The following is a 25,754-nucleotide window of genomic DNA, read 5'->3' as shown; positions in this document are numbered from 1 at the left end:
AAGATATGGCAAATCCACATTACATGCACGTCTTTGGACTAAAGGGGCAATTTAGCATGGTCAATCCACCAAACCTGCACATCTTTGAACACAAAGGGGCAATTTAGCATGGTCAATCCAATATATCTGCACATCTTTGGACGAAACCAGCGGAAACTCACACAGACATGGGGAGAACGTACAAACTCCACACACACAATCACCCAAGGAGTCGAACCCACGTCCTTGGTGCTGTGAGGCAGCAGTGCTAACCAGCGTGCCACTGCTCAGAATACTACTTCAGTCTGGTATCATCCTTCTGCTCCCTTACCTTCTCAAAGTCTTTTTATTAAGAATTGCTGTTGTGACACTGGCTCGATTTCCCTGCTCGCCTCGCTCACTATAACCCATCTGCCTTTGAACATGGAGCAATCTCAGGCCCAACCATAACTTGGTCATAAATCCCGCTGGCCAGGGTGGAACTGCTATTGTTTGGCAAACACAGCGGAGACTGAACGCCAACTTTCTGACACTTCCTCCTATCTCTCCCTGTAGCAATGTCACATCACCAAATATCAATCCATCTTTTCTACGACTGTCATTGACTTCATCGCCTCTGGAGCTCTTCATTCCTCAGCCCCCAACCTCACAGTTCTCCATCCCCACACAGTCCACTTCTATCTCCTTTCCAGAATCCAGCAACAGGATGGCCGTAGTGGACCACTTGCTACAGCTTGCTCCTGCCCCACTGAGCTGATTTCTTCGATCTTCATTCTCCTCTTGCCCACTTAAATATCTGCGACACTTCCGACATCCTCCACAATTGTAATATCTTTTGTTTCCATGTCCGTTTCTTCATGGAAGTCCATTCTGTCTCCACCTGCATCACTAACATGCTCCAGTTGAGAGTTCTCACTGAACAGAGGCCCAACAAATCCCCATCCACCATCATCCTCCTGCACCTGGCTGAACTTGTCTTTACATTGAACAATTTCCCTTTTAGCTCCACTTCCTCCAAATAAAAGTTATTGCCATGGGTACCTGTACTGGTCCTAGCTATGCAATCTTTTTGCGGAAATGGGGAACATTCCTTGTTGCAATTCTACTCAATTCCCCTCTTCAACTCAGTTTCCAGTACATTGATGACTCTACTGGTGCTGTTTCCTCTTCTCTCCCTGAATTGGAAAACTTAATTAACGTTTCCTTAATTTTCTACCCTTCACTCAACTTCCAGAAGGTCCATATCCATACTGTTCCCTATCAAAGAGCAAAGAACAAAGAAATGTACAGCACAGGAACAGGCCCTTCGGCCCTCCAAACCCGTGCCGACCATGCTTCCCGACTAAACTACAGTCTTCTACACTTCCTGGGTCCGTATCCCTCTATTCCCATCCTATTCATGTATTTGTCAAGATGCCCCTTAAATGTCACTATCGTCCCTGCTTCCACCACCTCCTCCGGTAGCGAGTTCCAGGCACCCACCACCCTCTGTGTAAAAAAACTTGCCTCGTACATCTACTCTAAACCTTGCCCCTCTCACCTTAAACCTATGCCCCCTAGTAATTGACCCCTCTACCCTGGGGAAAAGCCTCTGACTATCCACTCTGTCTATCCCCCTCATAATTTTGTAGACCTCTATCAGGTCGCCCCTCAACCTCCGTCGTTCCAGTGAGAACAAACCGAGTTTATTCAACCGCTCCTCATAGCTAATGCCCTCCATACCAGGCAACATTCTGGTAAATCTCTTCCTTAACTGCTCTGTCTCTATATCTATGGATTGCCTATGGATCAATTCCCACTGGAAGTGCACTCATCCTCATGTTCCTTGACTCCAATGCCTCCCCTTTAGGTAAGGATGCTTCTTCATTCCCCAGTTTCTCTACCTCCATCATCTCTGTTCTGATGATGCCATTCTCAATACCAGTGACTCTGACAGGTCTTCCTTTGCCCTCAACTGAGGAAACCACTCGACAACGGTTGATGGCATCCTTGATCGGGTGCATCCCATTCCCACAATTCAGCATTCACCCCCTTCCCTTCCTTCTCCGAACATTACCAGTATTTACGCTGTCCACACCTTCCATCCCACCAGCCTCTCTATCCAATAGGTCATTCTTTTCCATTTCTGATATTTCCAAAATGATGCTACCATCGAACACATCTTTCCTTCCTCTTTCAGCATTCCTGGTCCACTCCTCAACCACCCACCAACAGCCTCCGTCCTTCCCACAGCACCTTCCCGTGCACATGCAGGAGAATGTAACACCTGCCCTTTTACCTCTTGCTTTCTCAGCATCCAAGGTTTTTCCAGATTCATTCCAGATGAAACAATGGCCTGAATTGTTTGCACGGTTGGACTGGCTCTTTGTCTTTTCCAAAATGACTGCAGAGGCCCAAATCCGGAAATCGCGCCCCCAAATCTGGTTGCCACCATTTGCACTGGGGGTGGGAAGTGGGGATGGTGCAACTCTGCACATTTCTGATTCACGGTGGCAGCTGCACATATGAAAATGCAGCTGCATTCAGTCTGATCTGAGTTTCAGAAGGAGCGCGTAGGAGAAGGCCTAAACTAGTCTGAGTTCTTTGGGGAGGTTTGGTACCCTTTTGGATATGGCCCGGGGCCACCTTTATGAGAGTTCAGGTACCCTTTGGGACAGGTAAGTTGTTCTTTAGGAGAGGCCAAGTGCCCTTTGGTGTTAAAAATGGACATGAATATGCAATAAAAAATGGATAAACCCATTGGAACTGTCAAATGGAGCTGTGAAAGGGACATGTCAAGGCATTTAAATCTCTTGCTCATTAAATATTTGAAAACATCTATCTGCGTTATTGAAAGAAACCTGTGCTCTCTACTTCACTCTATCTAATGACATAATTCTGAGAATTAACATCACTAGATTAGTATTGTGTGAGTGATTTCACAACAGTCATTATCATTATCACAATGAGGTTCCTATCAGTTATATTGAATTCATCAATAGACACTTAAGACCTTTATTTAATCTGAGCATGGGTCCTGAGGTCTGCCCATGCTGGATACTCAACGAGTTGGCATGGAAGGTGTAAGGGGAAAAGATAATAAGTGGTGAGGCATAGGTTGGCTCTAAGCTGGCATGGAGGCGAGAAGGGACATGGATAGTAGCTGGAAGGACATAGATTGGCATGTATGGTATGAGGGACTCTGGAGATGGATGGCAGGCTTGATGTAGCACGGATTGGCATGAGTGGGGCATGGGGAACATGTGGGGAGGTGTCAGGGGCTGTGAGGCTTGGGGCTGAATTTGTTTTATTGTTTGTTTCACAGTGTCGGAGCACTGAGGTGAGACTTTTCCTAGTCCGCCCTCGCACCCTGCACTGCCTCCAAACTCTTTCCGTGGTGGCAAGCCAATTGCCATTGCACCCAGCTCGCTGGGGAAAAAATCAAATTATCCGTGACTCCTTTTCTCAGGTTGCGTTTGCGGAGATGGGACCTGTCCCGCCTCTGTGCTCCTGACCTGGGAATAAACATTGAGGCTAATGATTTGCCTGTGCTTTCAAATTAATTTATCAAATTTGCTGTTCATGATGCTGCCTGTTCTACATCTGGGAGACTAAATGCAGTCAGTTTGCCACCTGGGCTGCCGTCCCCGTTAAGGATGGCGCCCCATCCCCAGGAGCTGTTCGTCCAATCAAAGGACTGGAAGCTTTGCTGTCTCAGCAGCGCCACTGCTATTGGTGGCTATTGCTGGGGCTGCAGCTGGATGCTGGGGGCCCTGCAAGAGAGGTAAGCAAAGTCTGGGAGCACTGAGGAGATTTTGGAACGCCTCAGGCAGGTGGCGCAGGGTCTCTGAGGGCAGGGAGTGCCAATGGCATGGGAGTGGCCATTGCTGCCCAAAGGCCCCTTTGTGGGCCAAAGAGTACTAAAAAAATGAGTCACCCATCCAGGGCATGTTAGGAGGCCACCAAGGTTGACCTGGCAGTCTCCCATCAGGCAGAGGGCCCCTCCCCATCACTGATAGAAAGCTGACAGAGGCAAGAGATGCTTACTTAAGTGGCTCAATTGGGCTCTGGGTGGACAGGCCATCAGCTACCCTTCCCACCGCTGGAAACATGCCATGGCAGCAGCCTGGCACCTTACCACAACTTTTTGCCAGCCAGCTTGTCTCACAGTCCACCTCCAAAGGTCCCGCAAAATTCCAGCCTCACAGAAGCTCTTTGATCTGCTGATTATTTCCAACATTTTCTGCTTTTATTTAATCCATTTGTGCTCAGTGAGGTTTGGTGCTCCTGACCACTGCCCTTAACATCCCCCTAGATGTTGGATGAGGGCACGATTGGGTTGTGATAACACTCACTCACTCACATTCTTTCTAACCCTTTATCATTGTCACACAGCCTCCTCACTCACACTGGTTGGGCTCACTTGAGCCCCCACTTGGGGTGCCGAGGGCTGTAGTTCTAGCCCCGACAAGGATCAAGCGAGAAGGATCTTCAACAGCCGCGTGTCGAGCTGGAGTCAAGAATTGAGCCATGAGGGGAGGAACATTTGTAAGATAAATCAAAAAGCTCAAATCAAACAACAGCAATTGAGACCAGACGAGGGAGGTATTAATTCTTCCACTTTGACCAACAATCTAATTATTTCTATAAGGTTGTTTTTCACTTCTAGTTAAGTCCAATTGAATTGGCATCGCCATGAATCTTTACAAAGCCTGTTACAAAATCAAAATTACATTTTCCACAATCAGACATTACTCTTTTTTTTAAAAAACGAGCACTTTGGAGGAAGGAACAATTTGTAATGCCATGTGGCCATTTCAACAGCGCCCAAATTACCCACCCAGGCTCTGCTATTTTACGATTATTTATCTTGCAGAGATTAGAATGGTTCAACTAGCATCGGCGGCTGGGTAGGTGGGGAAAGCAAGGCAGAAAACATAATGGAATTAAGTTTCGGGATAATATTTACAAAACACTTGGGTTCCTGCCCGAGCAGGTTATGATTCCTATCTTTTTTTTCCAGTGCCTTGTCACTCTTTCCTGTCCACCTGTGTTGCTACGAGGAGGAGCGTAACAGACATCTACAGATGTTGAAAGATGCCCTTGTATGAACGGGATATGGCGCTCGACTCATCGATCGCCAGTTCCAACGCGCCACAGCAAAAAACCGCACCGACCTCCTCAGAAGACAAACATGGGACACAACCGACAGAATACCCTTCGTCGGCCAGTACTTTCCCGGAGCGGAGAAACTAAGACGCCTTCTTCACAGCCTTCAACACGTCATGGATGAAGATGAACATCTTTCCAAGGTCATCCCCACATCCCCACTACTTGCCTTCAAACAACCGCGCAACCTCAAACAAACAATTGTTTGCAGCAAACTACTCAGCCTTCAGAACAGTGACCACGACACCACACAGCCCTGCCATGGCAATCTCTGCAAGACGTGCCAGATCATCGACATGGATACCACCATTACACGTGAGAACACCACCCACCAGGTACGCAGTACATACTCGTGCGACTCGGCCAACATTGTCTACCTCATACGCTGCAGGAAAGGATGTCCCGAAGCGTGGTACATTGGCGAGACCATGCAGATGCTGCGACAACGAATGAACGGACATCGTGCGACAATCACCAGGCAGGAATGTTCCCTTCCAGTCGGGGAACACTTCAGCAGTCAAGGGCATTCAGCCTCTGATCTCCGGGTAAGCGTTCTCCAAGGCGGCTTTCAGGACGCGCGACAACACCGAATCGCCGAGCAGAAACTAAAAGCCAAGTTCCGCACACATGAGTGCGGCCTCAACCGGGACCTGGGATTCATGTCACATTACATTCATCCCCCACCATCTGGCCTGCGAAATCCTACCAACTATCCTGGCTTGACACAATTCACACCTCTTTAACCTGGGGTCACCCCATCTGTGGATCTGTAAAGGTTTAATCACCTGCTAATGCACGCATTCCAAGCATTGTCTGGCATCTTTGAATTTGTCTATATATATGTTTCTGGAGCATACCTCTTCATTCACCTGAGGAAGGAGCAGCGCTCCGAAAGCTAGTGACATCAAAACAAACCTGTTGGACTTTAACCTGGTGTTGTAAGACCTCTTACTGTCCTCACCCCAGTCCAACACCGGCATCTCCACATCATGGGTACCTGACAAGTCTAAGCTTTCATTTTATGTCAATAAGCTGCTCGTTTCTGTACGCTCCTGTTTGGTCGCTTCCTCGAACTCAAAACTCCCCGACCAATTGTTATGTCACCGATGAACCTCTTGATCATGCCCCCTACATTTAAGTCCCAATCATTAATGTACACCACAAATAAAAAGGGCCCCAGCACGAAGTTCTGCGGAACCCCACAGACTTCCAGCCACAGAAACACCCCTCTAACATCACCACTGCATCCTGCGTCTCAGCTAACTTTGGATCCAGCATGCCAATTTGCCGTGGATCCCATGGGCCCTTACTTTCTTGACCAGCCTGCCACAAGGGACATTATCAAAGGCCTTGCTAAAGCCCAGATAGACCACATCAAGTACATTACCCTCATCAACACTCCTTTCAGCAAAAAGAAAGTTTATATAATATCATTCAAGCTCTCTGAATATACCAACTTACATTACAACCATTAAAATACTTTCTTGTGCATAATGATGAAGAAAACATGGCACTGAATTCGCACACACTAAGGTCCCACCGATGTTATCGCAACTAAATGATCTGTTTTTATAACAATGCTGATTGAGGCATCAATAATGGCCAAGACACCAGGGAGAACTGCCCAGCTCTTCTTTTACCTGCAAGAGTTTTACCTGTGAGGGCAAACAGGGCCTTGGTTTAACATCTCATTTGAAAGACTGGACTTCGAGCCTTCCTCAGTATCATACTGTGTTCATGTCTCTGGAACGACACATGATCCCTCAAGCCTCTGGCTCGGAGATGAAAGTACCACCAATTGATGCAAGTTGGCAGCTTTTATAAGTAGAGACTTTGAAGGTAAAATAGGATCTTTTACTAATCATACTGATTTCATCCTACTCTGTGCTTGCCGACAAATTGCTTATTGTGCCGATAAATTTTAGTACCTTGTGGAATCATAGTCAACATTGGTAAGTTAAGAATAATAAGGGATGCTCAGCTTAACTTTAATTGACAAGAGAGTAGCAAAGATGTTGTACGCGTTAACAGGGAATAACATTGAAGGAGTATTACGCTTCCACTGTGTTACCTTGCGGGCGGCACGGGAGCACAGAGGTTAGCACAGTGACTTCACAGCTCCGGGGTCCCAGGTTCGATTCCCGGCTTGGGTCACTGTCTGTGCGGAGTCTGCGCGTTCTCCCCATGTCTGCATGGGTTTCCTCCGGGTGCTCCGGTTTCCTCCCACAAGTCCTGAAAGACGTGCTGTTGGGTAATTTGGACATTCAAATTCTTCCCCTGCATACCCGAACAGGCGCCGGAATGTGGCGACTGGAGGCTTTTCACAGTAACTTCACTGCAGTGTAAGCCTACTTGTAACAACAAAGATTATTATTGGCTCACCAAGTAGCTTGTCGGGTTTCTGTGGGGAGAGGTGTGGTACAGCACAGGAGCAGGGCCTATGAAGTCTTGGCTCAACATCTCATTCTGGATACACACCTCCGACCATGCATCACTCACTCAGTGCCTCTTTGACAAGGTTTTATGGAGCGAGACCCAAACCCCCAGACGTGCGACTCAGTAAAAATTGTGCCTTGGCTGACACTTGAAGTGAAGAGCTTCCTCGGATGCGTCTAAGCCTGGAATCAACCTGGGGATTCCTTCCAGATTTGAATTCATTGAGGCAAGTATTTTATTTTCTCTGTACTCCGTGACTCCCACGGGGAAGCTCCAGATGAGGGGAAAAAAAACTTGTTGGAAATTGAGCTACCAAGGGGCTGTCTCTCTCATGTTCTTACTAATTGGTAACCCACCCATGTATCATTAAAAATGATGAATTGGTAATTTCTCCTGTGAGAACGTGGAGAGGGAGGGACTCACTAATGCAGAGAGAACAAAAATGCCATCTCTTTCTCTTCAAATCACTGTGTAATTACATGTGTAAGCTTAGGATGGTGATTGCTAATAGCCATTAATTAAAAGCATGATGTTCATAATTCTGTAATTTTCCAAGATAACTCATCCATTTTCATTGTTCTTTCAGTGAGAAGTACACAAACAGAATGTGAAGCTCAATATGCGTGCCCCTGCAGGACTTACATCTCTGTGCCCCTGATGGTTCAGACACGTACATTCAGACTCCACTGAGAGTCGGATGAACTGGTTCAGGATACCAGGATCATTTCATGCACGTTTGAGGGTTTGAAGAGCTTGCTTACTTCTGATTGAGATTGGGAAGTTGCGACGAAGAGATATGAGACTTGGGGGCAATCACAGGGAAATTAGGGTTTGGAGCTGGCGCAGGATGCTCCAGGATGGAAGGTGGTGACCGGTAACTTGGGGATGGGAGAAAGTCACAAGATAGGTGAAGGTGCGAGGCAGTGATTGGAATTTTCAGAATGGGAAGGTAAAGGCAGAGAATTTGAGAAAGGAACTTAGTAACTGGACACTGAATGGCAGGAAGTCATTACAGGGTTAGAGGCCATAAGACAATACTTGAGAAAAGGAAGTTGTGGCAGGAAGGAAATGAACTTGGGCTGGATTCTCTAATTCCCGAGCCATGTGTTTCTCGACAGCGTGCCGTTCATTGGCGGCGGGATTCTCTCTTCCCGTGGCTTGTCAATGGGATTTACCATTGAAGCCACCTCACGCCGCCGGGAAACCCACGGGCGGGGGGGGGGGGGCGCTGCCAGTGGGAAAAGAAAATCCCGACGACGGAGAATTCCAGCCAAGTATATACAGCGCGATTTTTAATGAACAAAGAGAGCAAAGAACAAAGAAAATTATTGCACAGGAACAGGCCCTTTGGCCCTCCAAACCTGCACCGACCATGCTGCCTGTCTGAACTAAAAACCCCTACCCTTCCGGGGACCATATCCCTCTATTCCCCTCCTATTCATGTATTTGTCAAGACGCTCCTTAAAAGTCACTATTGTATCTGCTTCCACTATGTTCCCCGGCAGCGAGTTCCAGGCTCCCACTACCCTCTTTTTAAAAACTTGCCTCGTACATCTCCTTTAAACCTGGCCCCTCGCACCTTAAACCTATGCCCCCTAGTAATTGACTCTTCCACCCTGGGAAAAAGCTTCGGATTATCCACTCTGTCCATGCCCCATATAATCTGACAGACTTCTAGCAGGTCGCCCCTCAACCTCCGGCGTTTCAGTGAGAACAAACCGAGTTTCTCCAACCTCTCCTTGTAGCTAATGCCCTCCATATAAGGCAACATCCTGGTAAATCTTTTCTGTAACCTCTCCAAAGCCTCCACATCCTTTTGGTAGTGTGGCGACCAGAATTGAACGCTATATTCCAAGTGTGGCCTACCTAAGGTTCTATAAAGCTGCAAAATGACTCTTGGAATCTCCAAAGACCTTAATATCCAATGAATTACTGTTGAAGTGCATTAACTGCTGCTATGTAGGGAAACATGAAAACCAATTTGTGCAAAGCAAAATGCAATAGATAGCAAACGCAACGCCTTAGCAGGCTATATACGTTTTGTGGTTTGGGTTAATTTCAGCTGAATTGTCATGGGGTCTGCCTGTTCTTGCAAATGAATGGCAAACAAATGGAATGTTGGTTGAATTTTTTCAGTGCTGCTATAAACTAATACTTGGGTCCGACAGGAGGGCATAAACTCACAATCGCGGACTCAGAGGTTACAAAGCTGTGAGCTGAGCTAACCTGAAACTGGAATGCAAGTATTCACCCAGTGAAACCAACCAGTGACCAAGAAAATCGTGATAGGTTAGAGAAATGAAGCTTGTCCTCTTTGGGAAAAAAAAAGATAATTTTTTCCATCCTTGACCACTGGCTAATTTTCTGGAGCCTAAGATCTTTAGGTGGGGTCTCAGCAGAATTCCGACCCCACAACGAGGAGTTCAACTCGGAGAGTAGCTGAAAGATGACTACGCAAGTCCTCCAGCATGCGTTGCCATGTAATGTGGTCACTTTAGACTCCTTATACTGTCATGAACGTGATTAGATTATAATCTTTATTATTGTCACAAGTAGATTTACAGTAACACTGCAATGAAGTTACTGTGAGAATTCCCTATTCGCCACACTCCGGCGCCTGTTCGGGTACACAAAGGGAGAATTCAGAATGTCCAATTCACCTAACAGGTACGTCTTTCGGAACTGGTGGGATGAAACCGGAGCATCCGGAGGAAACCCACGCAGACATGGGGCGAACATGCAGACTCCGCACAGACAGTGACCTAAGCCGGGAATCGAACCTGGGACCCTGGCGCTGTGAAGCCACAGTGCTAACCACTGTGCTGCTAACCATTGTGCTACTGTGCCGCCCTCTTTTGTCTGGTATATGCTGTAATACATGTCAGATCCTGTACACCCTTGCTCACTCTTTCAGCCTTATTCCATTCCAACAGTCTGAGCTGTATTTGCATTCAGAATCCAGAGTTAATAAACCAGCAGGTCACTCGTCTGTTTTAATTGAACACGTCCCTGCGATTTTCTTCGTCATATCCCTTTAGTGCAACTGAAACATTCCTGTGTGTGTGACATGCGCATGGATCCTCATTGGGAGTGCAGCCTTGCGAAATTATCCGTCCTATGTCTAGATGTTCGCCTGCTCGATTGAAATTTCTGCTCCATTTCACCAGATTCCTCCCTTCATTTCCACGTTAGTTCTGATTTTCTGGCTCTTTAATCCCTGTCTTCCTTTAACTTCCTTATTATTAGTGCTGCTGACTTTGCAGCTGTACCCATCCTCCTGGATCACTCATTTGCCCTTTTGTGCACTTTCTATCTCTGCTCATCCACTTTCTCTTTCAATTCTAAGTCTCTTTCCATCCTCTTTAATTTATTCTTTGACTTTCAGCGTGGAAGGAACTCACTGAATACATAATTTTTGGGTTGACTTGTTTAATAATTAGTCATCTTCACATGTCCTATTTATAGGAATTGGTAAGAACTAGTCTGTTGGGACCATTGTAAAATTCTGCAGAAGAACCTTGCCACAGTATTTACAGTTTAATTGTGCTTCTCTTTTTCTCCGAAACATATTTGAATAGAGTGTAGCTTTAAAGCGCGTTAACTTTAATGAATTCTTGCAACGGGTGACATGGGTTTTCCACAGTGCAGTTTAGTTTGAAATTGTGCCCTGCTTGGTAGCCAGGAACTAAACTCAGAAATAAAATCTGGAGTGGCGGCGGAATGAACAAACAACAGGAAACACATCGACAGCAGCGAATCTGGAAGATGCCACCACCGGTTGATGGCGTGTCACCTGCGCTTCTAGGTATTCTTTCAGTAAAATCCGGCAACGGATTTTGATCGAGATCAATTGGAAAGAAATTATCTTGGGCGCGATACACCGGAAAAATGACAAAGTCAGGTATCGGCCGCATTAGACCGGGTGTTTCATGACGGCTGCAATGCCGAGAATGAGACCGCTTTTCAACGGCGCTTATGCGTTTCTTTGGACCTCGGGGTGTTTCTCCCTGGTCGTGGCCACTGTTTGAAATTTTTCCAGCACTGGGGATCTGAACGCGCCAGCAGGACTGGCTCCTCACAGATCGGGGCGCCATTTTGAAAGTTTGCCCTGATCGCTACACCCCCCCCCTTTTCAGGACCCCCCACTTTCAGAAATACCCTTTTCACCTCCCCTCAACCTTTCCTCGGCCCCTTCACAGCCCCCCTCAGCCGCCCTTTCATTGTCATGGCCCCTCAGGCGCCGACCCTTGGCAGTGCCAACTTGGCTGCCTGGCACTGCCCCTGGCATACTGACGGTGAGGCTGCCTGGCACTGCCCCTGGCATACTGACGGTGACAATTCGGCACCCTGGTGGTACCAGGTTGACAGTGTAAGGGGATCTGGGGGGCACAGCCAGGGTACTACTCTGCCCTGTGCCTGGCCCCCAAGGGGTGGGGGGGCTCTAATAGCCTCCAAGGCCCCGCAACGTGCCATCGCACTAAGTCCAAACCTGTGGAACCAGTGCTAATCGGCTCCCGGTTGAAGCCTTGCAGGCACGGCTGTTGGCTCCTGGGCACCGGGGTGAATGCGCGTGGGGACATTAGGCTAATTTAAATATGATTATCTGGATCTCGCCCGGTGACGGAGTGATCCAGATCGTGCCGGTCGGTGCGAGTCATGTGACTCGTGATCGGCCCGGTGCCCGGCACAAAACCTGATTTGGGGCTCTCGCAGGAATAAACTGTTGCGCCCAGCTGTGGCTGAATCGCATCCATTAAAGTTACACATGTGTTTGACATCCTCTTGAAGGCTGCGTCTCTTACCGTACCAGCCTCCCTGAACAGGCGCCGGAATGTGGCGACTAGGGGCTTGTCACAGTAACTTCATTTGAAGCCTACTTGTGGCAATAAGCGATTTCCATTTCCAATTTCCATTACCTACGCCATACTGGGTGGCACACGACCATTACACATGCTCAGATGGCAATCGGTGGTCATGTTTGATGGGGGCTCCAACGTCCTGCTTTGTTTACACACACAATGGGCGGGATTCCCGGTCCCGGCGCACTCGTTTTCTGGTGCGGTGCGCCCCGGCCAGTAGCTGCGCTCTCTGTCCCGGCAGCCATCCAATGTGGGCACCCCCACGCCGTCAGGAAATCCGCGGGCATCAGTGCGCTGCCGGCGAAGCGAGGATCCCGCCGTTGGAGAATCCAACCCAGTATATTCAAAAGTAAATTGAAGCCTCGCAGGTTATTGCCGGGGAATGGAAAATAAATGATTACGTTTTTTTAGACAGCCAACATGCTCTCACTTTCCTTCACACTTTACTAAGTTTGTTGCCAATTCCTCCCACTACCTCTCTACTCCAACTCAAACTTTAGTACTCTTATTCCAACTCAAAATGGAGAGCTGTCATACTGATCCATGGGGATGGCCTTCGTACCTCTGTCAGTCTTCCTTTACTCAAAATCCTCAGCCATTTAAACTCAATCTTCAGGCCAGATTTTCACTTGGTTAAGGGCATCGGAGGTGGGCAGCTGCAAATTTCATGCCACCGACCTTCATGTTGGCTTGCCGCCACAATGCCAACCCTCGGCCATTTTCGATTTGGGTGGATCGGAGTCAGATCGGCTGCCCAGCCAATTCAGACCAATTGTTTTCAGTCAGCAATACAGGAACCCTGCTCCAGCTTGGACCATATCCATGCCATTGTGTTGGGTTGAGGGCTGAATGTAGGAGAGGGGGTGGGGGGAGGGGGGTGGTGAGGAGGTGTCGGTCAGGGGGGGGCAGGGGATGAATGTTCACTCAAGTGACCTCCAGCAGTTGGCCCCTTTAAGGCGTGACCTGCTGAAGAGTCATGTGACTTGCTCGTCCAATCGGTAATAAGCACGCAGGAATCGCTGATCAGATCCGTAGGCTTTTGCTCAGTTCCAGGAAGCAGACTGGCAGCAACGTAGCTGCACTACTCTGTACATAGCATGTTGTGTGAGTAAACGTTTGCTGTTTGTATCTAACTGGTGGAAACAGGTTACTACATTCTGCGACGAGGTAAAATAAGGCAGCAGCTGTGCTTGCAAGATTATCAGCTCAGAACCTGTTCCACTCGAAGGCAATCTTGTGAACTAGAAGATATCTGCATACATGCCTGTCTTCAGAAGAGTGGATCCCTTCAACGTCTCGGTTGAAGATTGGTTGCGTTTTGTTGAGTGACCAGAATTTTTCTTCAGAGCAAGTGGAGTTGAGGAGTCGGGGAAGAAGAAGGTGGGATTACTATGTGCATGCGGGGCACAAACTTATAATTAAGATCATAGCCCTGCGACCCAAATGTGCCCGATGCAAGCTCGTTTATAGAGATTGTGAATTTAGTAAAAGATCATCGCCACCCATTATTGTACAACAATTTGAATTGAATTCCATGGGGGGAGGGAGCCCAAGGGGATACTGTTGCGACTTACATAACAAAGCTCAGGAAAATTTCAAAACACTGCGACTTCATAGAACATTACAGCGCAGTACAGGCCCTTCGGCCCTCGATGTTGTGCCGACCTGTGAAACCACTCTAAAGCCCATCTACACTATTCCCTTATCGTCCATATGTCTATCCAATGCCCATTTGAATGCCCTTAGTGTTGGCGAGTCCACTACTGTTGCAGGCAGGGCATTCCACGCCCTTACTACTCTCTGAGTAAAGAACCAACCTCTGACATCTGTCTTATATCTATCTCCCCTCAATTTAAAGCTATGTCCCCTCGTGCTAGACATCACCATCCGAGGAAAAAGGCTCTTCCACCCTATCCAATCCTCTGATCATCTTGTATGCCTCAATTAAGTCACCTCTTAACCTTCTTCTCTCTAATGAAAACAGCCTCAAGTCCGTCAGCCTTTCCTCATAAGATCTTCCCTCCAGACCAGGCAACATTCTGGTAAATCTCCTCTGCACCCTTTCCAATGCTTCCACATCCTTCCTATAATGCAGCGACCAGAATTGCACGCAATACTCCAAATGCAGCCACACCAGAGTTTTATACAGCTGCAACATGACCTCCTGGCTCCGAAACTCAATCCCTCTACCAATAAAAGCTAACACACCGTACGCCTTCTTAACAACCCTCTCAACCTGGGTGGCAACTTTCAGGGACCTATGTACATGGACACCGAGATCTCTCTGCTCATCCACATTGCCAAGAATCTTACCATTAGCCCAGTACTTTGTCTTCCTGTTATTCCTTCCAAAATGAATCACCTCACACTTTTCTGCATTAAACTCCATTTGCCACCTCTCAGCCCAGCGCTGCAGCTTATCTATGTCCCTCTAACTTCCGCACTGTCCACAACTCCACCGACTTTAGTGTCATCTGCAAATTTACTCACCCACCCTTCTACGCCCTCCTCCAGGTCATTTATAAAAATTTATAAAACTTCGGGACAAACAAAATGATACGCTGAAGGATTGATTGGTTTGTGGAGTCAGTGACAAGGCCATACAGAGGAGGTAGCTGGCAGAAACTGAGAGTAATTTTTAAAAAGCGATGAAAATAGTGTCAGCAAAGGAGAGCGCTGCAAAGGGCACCAAGGAACTCAGAACACACAGAATGATGCCGTCCACCAGTTAGGGCGGGAAGCTGCAGAGGGCAGCGGCACCAAAAGCAAAGAGACCAGTTCAAACCAGGAAGCATACAGAAGCTAGCAGAGTTAGAAGATTCAGGAGAATGATTCAACAATCTCAGATTGGTACTGGGTGTTACAGGTGTGGGGGAAATCACTCCCCAGAGATTTGCAGATTCAAGAAAGCGGAATGCTTCACATGCCACTGCATGGGTCATTTGGGGCAGAGATGTGACAGTAAGCAGAGTATGCCTAGTGACAATAGAGTGAACAGTTCAGCATCTGTACATAGTATTGAAGATTTTTCTGCATGTGATCGGGACGTTCTTTCGATGAATAAGGGGAAAACGGGCAAGGTGGTCCACGTTACATTGGTATTATTGGTCAACGGCAGTCCATTAAGAACAGAAGTAGACACGGGAAAGGCTGCTACCATAGTAGGGGAGCAGACCTACAGATATCTTCGAGAAGGAGGTCAACGTCTGAGGTTGCGGAACAAATCAGCCAGATTGGCTACCTACACGTGGGAGGCCATTCAGATAATGGAAATAAATGGAACGCCTGTGAGCTAAGGGCAGCAACCGCCCAACCACCATTAACCATGGTGCCTGGCCAAGGGCCAAGTCTAATGGGCCATGACTGGCCCCAAGAAATTAAACTCAACCGGTTGGAAATATTCAGAATTAGGGAAGGGGGCCTGCATGAAGTAATCTGGATGTATCAGGGTGTTTTCAGTTGAACTGGGAAGAAAAAAAATCAACGGTTTAAAGGTTAAGATTCACGTAGTTGCAGGCGCCATCCCAAAATCTTTCTGGGCTAGACTTGTGCCTTTCATTGTTGCCCTCATTTTGGGGTCTTTTGTTGGCCCCCTGGGGTCTCTCAGTGCCCTCCCTCTGGGGTCTTCAGTTGCCTCTTCCCTGAGATCTTCATTTCCTCCTCTGAGGTCTTTGTTGTTTGTGGACCTTTATGAGAGTCTACCTCTATCTGGGGACTCCTCCAACTTTCCTGTCCATTGCCCTCTGCATTACAACTTTAATTGCATTATCGTTTTAAGACTGTCTTCTTTCTTTTGACTGTCAGCAGTTACCGGTTCTCCCTCTGTGCTTTTCCTGTGCTTTTGATGTTCTGGCGGGAATCCTGGCTGACCCTTTTTGACCCTTTCTTAAAAGCTTTTAAATTTCTCTTCTACTGATCTCTGCAGCTTCTTTTTCTTATTTTTCCTGTGGCCATTTGAAGAGACTACTTTCCCTCTGTTTTTTGAGGTGTCGGTTTCACTGGAGATCTGGCCCAAGGGGCTGTCTTTAAATGTTTTTACTTATTTTCTTTTGAGCAGATGGAGGTCTTTCCCCACCTTGAAGAGTTTCGGAACTCCGCTGCCTGCAGCCCCCGCCCCCAGTGCAGGGGCACCATGGGTCTGAGAGGCTTATTGAAAATGCCACAAGATCCCTTTCAGGAGCTGAGAAAGGTTATTCTCAGATCGAAAAAGAGGGACTATCTGCTGTGTACCAAGTGAGAAAATTCCACCAGTATGTGGGCGGCATGGTAGCACAGTGGTTAGCACAGTTGCTCCACAGCTCCACGGTCCCAGGCTTGATTCCCGGCTTGGGTCGCAGTCTGTGTGGAGTCTGCACGTTCTCCCAGTGTCTGCGTGGGTTTCCGTCGGGTGCTCCGGTTTCCTCCCACAGTTCAAAGACGGGCAGGTTAGGTGCAGTGGCCATGCTAAATTGCCCTTAGTGTCCAAAAAAAGGGTAGGTGGGGTTACTGGGTTATGGGGATAGGGTGGAGGTGTGGGCTTAAGTAGGGTGCTCTTTCCAAGGGCCAGTGCAGACTTGATGGGCTGAATGGAGTACTTCTGCACTGTAAATTCTATGTTTACGGAAACATTTTACTGTTGTAATGGACCACAAGCCATTGTTGGGTCCTTTCAAGGAGCTGTACCGCCAACTACATTGGCCAGGATTCAGCACTGGGCATTGATCTTATCAGCTTGTCAGTATACATTTGAACACCGACCAGGGACACAGATAGCTAACGCTGATGCCCTTGGCTGTCTTCCACTGCCAATAGCATGCCCCTCGTTCTCCCCTCGTCCTCCCCCAACCCAGTACCATAAGAGATCATGACGGTAATGAATTTGACACTTTGTCAGTGCCAGCGCAGCAAATAAAATTGTGGACTGGCCCAGACCCGCTGTTATCAACAATAAGACACAAGATATCAGTAGGGTGGCAGAGTGTGAGGATTTCTGAAGGCCTGAAGCCCTGCCACTTTAGGAAAGGTAAGTAAGCTGCGAGAACAGCATCATCCTCGGGGCAGCGAGAGAATCGTCCCTGTGCCAGGAAGGGAATTGTTCCTTGCAGAGTTAGATATTGCCCATCCGGACGTGTCAAAAATGAAGATGCTTGTCCGAAGCTATGTTTGGTGGCCAGGCATCGAAGCTGATATTGCGAGAGGAGCGAAGCATTGCGATCAGCGCCAGTTACAGCAGGCATTACCTGCTGCTACCCCTTTGCACCCTTGGGAATGGTCAGGTCAGCCATGGGTGTGAGTCCACATAGATTCTGTAGAACTATCTTTTGCCACAATGTGTCTACTATGTTAAGTAATGGGTTAAGAGACATTGCAATTAGTTGTCTCATTTATGTTAAGTATCCATTAATTGACACTAATATGTAAAGGGGCTTCAGGTGGCCTCTGTCAAGTGATGGATGGTTAGAGTTTTGTGCAAAGGCTGTTGGAATGAAATATATGGGTGTTTGTGAAAAAGGAACGGAACTTTTATCACAGCAACTAAAACGTCTAACATACTATTGGTGGACGCCCAACCCAAATGGCTGTAAGTGATCCCAAATTTAGTGGGGATGGTAGAGGCAAAGCAGTGTAACCATGATTCGATTAAAGATGCACAATCTTTCAAAATAGATGACCCAATTTACGTGAGAAATTCTGGGAGCGGCCCAAGCGGAGTTCCAGGAATTGGTGTGTGTTATGTTCTGTAGGCTGGCCGATATGAATGATGAACTACAGAACATCTATTTTAAATAATTTATTATGAAACAACTGCGTGATGAAGATAACTAGGATAAATAAAATAATAAACTGCTAACTATCATAGAGCTACTGCAAAATACGTCTATCCTCCAACAAGACTTGCTCCCAACTCCCCAGACACAGGGTTACGTGGTGGGTTTACACTGCCACCTGGTGGTCGGAGGTCGTGTGTAATATTATGTACAGAGTTGCTTTATGCATATCGTCACATTGTGGGCAAGACAGGACCATTATTTTATGAAGTGAAAGTATGGGGCAGGATTTTGAGGAAACATGGGGGCCATCTGCATGGACAAGGGACATTCCAGGAGCCAGTGTTACAGCCTGATTGGTTGTTGCCAGCTGGAGGTGCTGTTTGCTGCCCGGGAAATTAAATTTCTAATCAGCCTGTGACAGGCAAGGGTCTGGTTCCGACTCAAACAGAGGAGGTTGCAGCATCAGATCCAGAAGAGTGACCCAGGTGACTGTTTCTGCAGCAAGGACCCCAACAGCAGCACCCCAGCCGGGGGACAGGGCTGCTCCACGAGGAAGTGTAAGTCACCAGGGAGACTGAGTTTCTGATGGACTGATTAAAAATATTAATTGTTGTACATTGTGGGGAACTGAATAAGTTAACTGTCATTCTGTGCATTAAAGAACTTAGAGCGGGAGAGATGAAGTGGTTGACCCCTTTAAGGCACGATCTTCTGAAGGGTCATGTGACCCACTTGCCCAGTTGGTAGTTAGCGCATGAGAATCGCCGGGCGGAGTGGGGGCTTTTGCTCAGTTCGATCCAGGAGGCAGATTGCAGCATCGTGGCAGCACTACTCTGTACACAGCATGTTGTGCAAATTAACGTTTGTTCTTTGCACCCAACCGGTGGAGTCAGGTTACTACAAGACCATGGCCCCTTGCATCCATAACAGCAACTGGGCAATAGCTGTCATCTGAAGACCATCCTCTGGGGTGGGGGGGTTCCTCTCCAGGGGCATCGGCAGGCAAGTGTGGCAATTTGAACAGAAAAAAACATTTATCGAACCTTCACCGTCACCATTTTCAGGCTCAGATTGGCATCTCCCACCTTGACAAGTAGGACTGCCGATCGCTGAGTGTTGGAGGGATGTTCACTCATCTTTGAGTTTTGAGAGCCCAGCAATCTGTTTTTCTGATCGGACAGTGAGTCCACTCTCTTTATTTGGTGGTGTTGTATATTTTATATATCTCAGCAATGAAGAGATGATGCTAGTTTCCAGGTGTGCAACATTCATATGAATTTTGAAACATCTCTGCATTCACAAAATGTCTGCCCTCATGCTCACAACTCAGCTTCTCATAGCTTCTGTGGTGTCTGTTTACCTTGCCCTGAGTCCACACCCAGGCCTAACCAATCAAGCCTAGATCAGTCACGAGACGCACATAATCAATAACAGAGTAATTGAACTTACAGGCTGGAGCATTAAAAATTGTGGTAGCCGTGCCTAAAGCTTTGGGACTGTGTTCTGGAACTAGCCCAGGTTTCAGGCTCCTGACCCCTGATCGAATATTCGACAAGGAGTAGACTTCCCTGTGGTGACTCTAAATTCCCCAAGTAGAATAACCTTGGGTTGTCTTTGTACAATTCCTACAATGGTACTATACCAGCACTGCAATTGCCTGGGGATCTTTCATGCCTCCTCCGAAAGATGGCACCCCTGACAAAGCAACACTCCTCTCGGTACTGGTAACTGAGGGCCCTGACTCATTCTCTCTTCGAGATCATCTGAATCAGCAGAAACTGCAGTTCAAAAATTGACCTTTCCTTGTGTGCCCTGTTGAGCAGAAGCACATTGACCTTTGAGATGGCGCTGAAGCTGCGCAACAGGAATTTATTAAATGCGTGTTAAAATTCAACCAATTTATGCAATAATGTGAATCCTCCAAGATTGCTGCACCCCTCCAATTCTGACCTGTCGAGTTTTCTCAATTTTATTCTCTCCACAATTGGGGGGCCGTGCCTTTCACTGCCTGGGCACAAAGCTCTGGGGTTGCCTCCCGGAACCTTTCTGCCTCTCTACCTCTCTTGCTGTCTTTCAAAAGCTCCTGAAAATTTACATCTGCGATCAAGCTTTTGGTCACCAACATAAATATCTTCTTATGTAGCTCGGTGTGGAATTTTGTTCGATTGTCACTCCTGTGAGGCACCTTGGGATGTTTTGCCTCGCTATCATGCACTATAAAAATGTAAGTTGTTGCATTTGGGCTAGCAGAGCACATTGTCCTTGCTGAGATCCATGCTCCCATATGCAGACAATTTCAAGGAGCAGCGCATTTACGTAAAGAAGGGAGAATAAGATCAAAAGAATGCTGCTCAGCCATGCTTGCTTAGTTTATCTCTTAAAGTGGAGCCAGGGTGACAATTACCCTCAGAATGGATAATCCTTCAGCTAATTACTGTAAGCCGTAATTAAGATCGAAAGGCACTGCAGCACAACCTGTACAGCCCTGATTGCTTACTGGCTTGCTGGCTGTGTCGCCACTGTTTGGCAGGATGATCTGACATGGAGACTTTGCGCTCAGCGCTTCACTGTCAAACATGTTTACCTGCATTGTTCTTGATTGTAAAGTTAGGGTTTCTGGAAATCTCTGGTGCCAGGCTATAGAAGAAGTATTGTCCAGCCTTTGGGTCATCTTTGTCTATGGCACTGACCGTTTGAATGACCTGTTAATGATTAAATGAGCAGTGAAGCATTGACCGTGAAATCTAAACACACCAGGTATGACGCAGCGCTCTGTAACGTTCAACTGCTCGTGGTTTTTGAACATAGTTTTTCCACGCATAGGTAAATTGAAAAGAACTCCCGGACAGAGGAAACTTCCGCCAAGAAAGCCTTTTTCATGTTGCTTATATGCAGCAACCAACGCAATCTTTATACTCAAGTGTTTTGACCTCACCACCCAATTATCCTCTCCTGAGGTCGCTGATTAATGCTCGGTTATCGCTTCACAGGGATGAATAGGCCTTGAGTACTGGCTATGTGTCCACCGATCGCATGCCTGGCTTGACAGGGAGTGTCAGTAAGTCACTCCAATGCTGTGATAGTCACAGTCGAGCCCACAAGAGTGGAATTTTCTGAACCCTCGCAGCATGCTTTTTGCAGTGGCGGAGGCAACCCGTCTTGGCAGCGGCGAGACCTTCTGGTCCCACTGCTGTCAACGCATTGTTCGCCACCCTCCCTCGTGCGTTGGGGTCGCCGTCGGTGGGACTGGACGATCCCACTGGTGGGAACGGCTAAAGGCTTCCGGTCTACATGACATTCGCCCGCATGTCACTGTTGCCATTACTGGACGGGTTACCACCTCCGAGTTCTGGAGCTACCCTACCTGGCCCCAGCAAAAAAAAAATTAATTGTCTTCCTCCCATGTGGGGGTGCCTCAAAATGGAGGTGCCCTCTCGTGCATCCCTGCACCTCAGTGGTGGCCATTTGTGATGGTGCTGCCCAGGCTGCAGAGGTTCTGGCAATCACGATGCCCCCAGGCATTGCCTCAGGATCTGCATTTGGCCCCAACATCCGCACTTACTCCAGCTAGTAAAATCCCAACCGATATGTGACCTCCTTCCCATACCAACTTTGCCACTTTTCCGACTGTGTGGCAGACACGCTGGTGCAGGTGAGCTTGAGTTTTATTGGCTGCTGTCTTTTGGGGATCTGAGGAATGTTACAACACACCTTCCTTCCACAGGAGGTGCCAGTTGGAATTGTTTCATTAATGGTAAAAGTTAAAAACTAGGTGACTGGATTTTAAAGTATTTGCACTGTTCTAGGGTGAAGAAACGGAACAGCCAATTTACACACAGCAAGCTCCCACTCTCAGTGAATGACTGGATTCTTTTTTTTTTCCTCAATGTTTTAGTTGAGTGATAAATATTGACAAAGGCCCTGGGCAGAACTCCCCAGTCCTTCAAATCAAATTGGACTTTTTGCTTCTACCTAAGATGGCCGCCGGGACTTTGGTTTAATATCTCACCTGAAAGCTAGCAGCTGTGGCAGTGCAGTACTCCCTCAGCACAACCTTTGCATTGAGTGTTCAACACTCAATATCTGTACTGATTGGGTTGTTTGATCCCTGAGGGAGGAAACATAAACCACTCCACATGCCATGGATAATGAGCAAACAGCGGATATGGCTGGTTCCCTCCCCCAAGCGCCCAATCAGAGCAAACCTAAGCCTTACTGCTCAGTACAACATATGATGTGGTGAAAGGCACTAAACCAGTAGTGTTTACAAGTAACAGCGATGGCATCAACTAATGTAGCCAATGGCCGACACCGCAGTGGTAATTCTAACCTAACAACTGAGTGGGAAAACCACTGGATTGAATGGGCAGGAGTTTTATGCCTCCCCCAACATCATTCCCCTTATGGTGTGAATGGTTGGGGTTGGAAAACGAGGTTTGCACCCGATCCCATCAATGTCCTGACTAATGGGCAAGGTTAAAATCGCTCCCATCGGTTGTCCTCTAAGAATGATTGCCTTGGGGTCCGGTCATGAGTGTCTAATCTGTTAAACGTCTGCATTGATATACCCACCTGTCCAGATTTTCCATTTTCACACAGGTAGGCCTCAGGCTGTGAGGCAAGTTCTGGAGCATTGTCATTAACATCAAGCACCTTAACAGCCACAAGCACGCGGGACACTTGGCTATGATTCCCTGTAGGCGGAAAGAAAATAAGGTACTGTGTGTGAGCACTTCGAAAGAACAACGTCAACAACTTGTGGCTAGAGCCTTTTGGGAAGGAAGTTTCAGATTTCCACTGTGCCCTGGGTGAAACACTCCCTCCTAATTTCGCTCCTGAATGGTCCAGATCTAATTTGCAGGTTGTGTCCCCACGATATGGATTCATAGAATTAAATAAACAAAGAATCATAGAATTTACAGTGTAGAAGGAGGCCATTCAGCCCATTGAGTCTGCACTGGCCCTTGGAATGAGCACCCTACTTAAGCCCACACCTCCACCCTATCCCCGTAACCCAGCAACCCCACCTAAACTTTTTGGACACCCAGGGAAATTGATCATGGCCCATCCACCTAACCTACACATCTTTGGACTGTGGGAGGAAACCGGAACACCTGGAGGAAACCCACACAGACACGGGGAAAATGTGCAGACTCGGCACAGCCAGTGACCGAAGCCGGGAATCGAACCTGGGGCCCTGGAGCTGTGAAGCCACAGTGCTAACCACTGTGCTACTATGCCGCCCCTAGATTTTGCTACCAGAGTAAATATTCCAGCTATATCTTCTCCTAATCTGGAACTCTCTCCCCCTATTAGGGTGAGGGAATATTGGGAGAATTGAAACTTTTGAGACTGAGATTAACCAGCCTCCCCGAACAGGCGCCGGAATGTGGCGACTAGGACAGTAACTTCATTGAAGCCTACTCGTGACAATAAGCGATTTTCATTCATTTCATTCAACAACACGCTTTGGGCAAATGTATCAATGGGATATGGAGCAGGTGAGGGTCACTGGAGCGCAGAAACTCAGTGATCACCGAATCAGTTCAAACAGTTCAATGAGATTACCCCTCATACTTTCTAAATGCAAAGGAATGCAAACCAAGTATGACCCTTTATTCTCTGGTATCATTCTGATCAATCTACAATGTATTGTCCTCAAGGCAAATATACGACATTCGCATACTCCATTCAAAGAAAAACACTGGCCGAATATAACAAAATGTTAAGAACAAAGAACAAAGCAAATTACAGCACAGGAACAGGCCCTTTGGCCCTCCAAGCCTGCACTGACCATGCTGCCTGTCTGAACTCAAACACCCGATCCTTCCGGGGACCATATCCCTCTATTCCCATTCTATTCATGTATTTGTCAAGACGCTCCTTAAATGTCACTGTCGTATCTGTTTCCACCACCTCCTCCGGCAGCGAGTTCCAGGCTCCCACCACCCTCTCTGTAAAAAAGACTTGCCTTCTACCTCTCCTTTAAACCTTGCCTCTCACACCTTAAACCTATGCTCCCTAGTAATTGACTCTTCCACTTTGGGAAAAAGCTACCGACTACCCACTCTGTCCATGCCCCTCATAATCTGGTAGACTTCTATCAGGTCGCCCCTCAACCTCCGTCGTTCCAGTGAGATCAAACCAAGTTTCTGCCAGCAGGTTTTGTACAAGGGATTTTTTCTCTCTCCCAAATGAAATTTTCCTTCACAATATTTTGCCCAACTCATTAAAATACAACACTGTTGCTTCATAAATATAGGATGTGTTAAAATCAATATTGAACACATCGAACAGCAAATAATAGCTACGTTTAGTCCGGGGGAGAAGGCATTGAGAGAAATTGATGTAATGAACTGGCACACATTACATTTCAATCTGAAATGTAAACATTCATTTGAGATAGCTTCTAATTGTTCATTTAAGCAGGTTGAAGAAAATGAATTATTTCTAGCTCGTTTGAATGCTTAAGTCGTGAGCATGATTTGTTGCACTGAGTCAAGCAAAGCTCGGTTTGGTCTCCGCTAGGCACTTGCCACTTGTCCTATGCCAAGGATTTGATAATTACCCTGGATTTTCATTGCTGACCAGTATCCAGTCGGAAAGTCCAATGTGTGGACAGTCCAATGGGATTGCTTCAGTTTGAGCAGAAAGTGCTCGACCGCCTTTCTAGAGCAGCTGGCGGTGGCAATAAATGCCAACCTCACCACATCCCGAGAGTGAATGTGTAATAAATAATGAGCAATAGTGAAGAAGTTGATAGAAAACTTGTAGATGGGAAATGAGGTCACACCAAATTTAAAAAAACAAATAATCTGCAGGGAGTGTGAAGCGCTGGCAATGTTCGGTCCAATTTATTTTGGACCACGCAGTTATTGGTAGCGGTTTGATACGACTGCTGGCTTGCCAAGCCACTTTAGAGGGCAGTTAAACGTCAACCACACTGGTGTGGGACAAGGACCACATATTGAATCGCAAACTGGTTCCAGCACAAATGGATGACATTCAGCTCACCGGGTCCAAGCCAGATCTCTACAACTCACCCAGTCCATAAGACCACAAGACATAGGAGCAGAATTCGGCCACTTGGCCCATCGAGTCTGCTCCCCCATTCAATCATGGCTGATATTTTTCTCATCCCCATTCTCCTGCCTTCTCCCCATAACCCCTGATCCCCTTATTAATCAAGTCCCACCCAATTGTGGATAGCACAATTGCTTCACAGCTCCAGGGACCCAGGTTCAATTCCAGCTTGGGTCACTGTCTGTGCGGAGTCTGCACATCCTCCCCGTGTGTGCGTGGGTTTCCTCCGGGTGCTCCGGTTTCCTCCCACAGTCCAAAGATACGCAGGTTAGGTGGATTGGCCATGATAAATTGCCCCTTAGTGTCCAAAATTGCCCTTAGTGTTGGGTGGGGTTACTGTTATGGGGATAGGGTGGAGGTGTTGACCTTGGGTCGGGTGCTCTTTCCAAGAGCCGATGCAGACTTGATGGGCCGAATGGCTTCCTTCTGCACTGTGAATTCTATGATTCATAAGTGTCTTTTCCTGGCAACCCTGAACTTTTTCTTTTCTTCAGATAAT

General features: G+C 47.3%; 1 protein-coding gene across 3 annotated transcripts in view; it reads right to left on the bottom strand.

Moving 5' to 3' along the window:
- cdh8 (cadherin 8) overlaps window positions 1-25,754 on the bottom strand; it is a 271,443-nt gene that overhangs the window by 16,721 nt on the left and 228,968 nt on the right. For all 3 annotated transcript variants that reach the window (XM_072517821.1, XM_072517822.1, XM_072517823.1), the window contains exons 9-10: window positions 22,745-22,866; window positions 20,757-20,874 (exon numbers count right to left, since the gene is read on the bottom strand). In XM_072517821.1, the coding sequence (XP_072373922.1) occupies window positions 20,757-20,874; window positions 22,745-22,866 (240 nt within the window). The remainder of the gene's footprint in view (window positions 1-20,756; window positions 20,875-22,744; window positions 22,867-25,754) is intronic.

Source organism: Scyliorhinus torazame, chromosome 10 (genome assembly GCF_047496885.1).
Source record: "Scyliorhinus torazame isolate Kashiwa2021f chromosome 10, sScyTor2.1, whole genome shotgun sequence".
NCBI lineage: Eukaryota > Metazoa > Chordata > Chondrichthyes > Carcharhiniformes > Scyliorhinidae > Scyliorhinus > Scyliorhinus torazame.
This window is presented reverse-complemented; position numbering and strand designations above follow the sequence as displayed.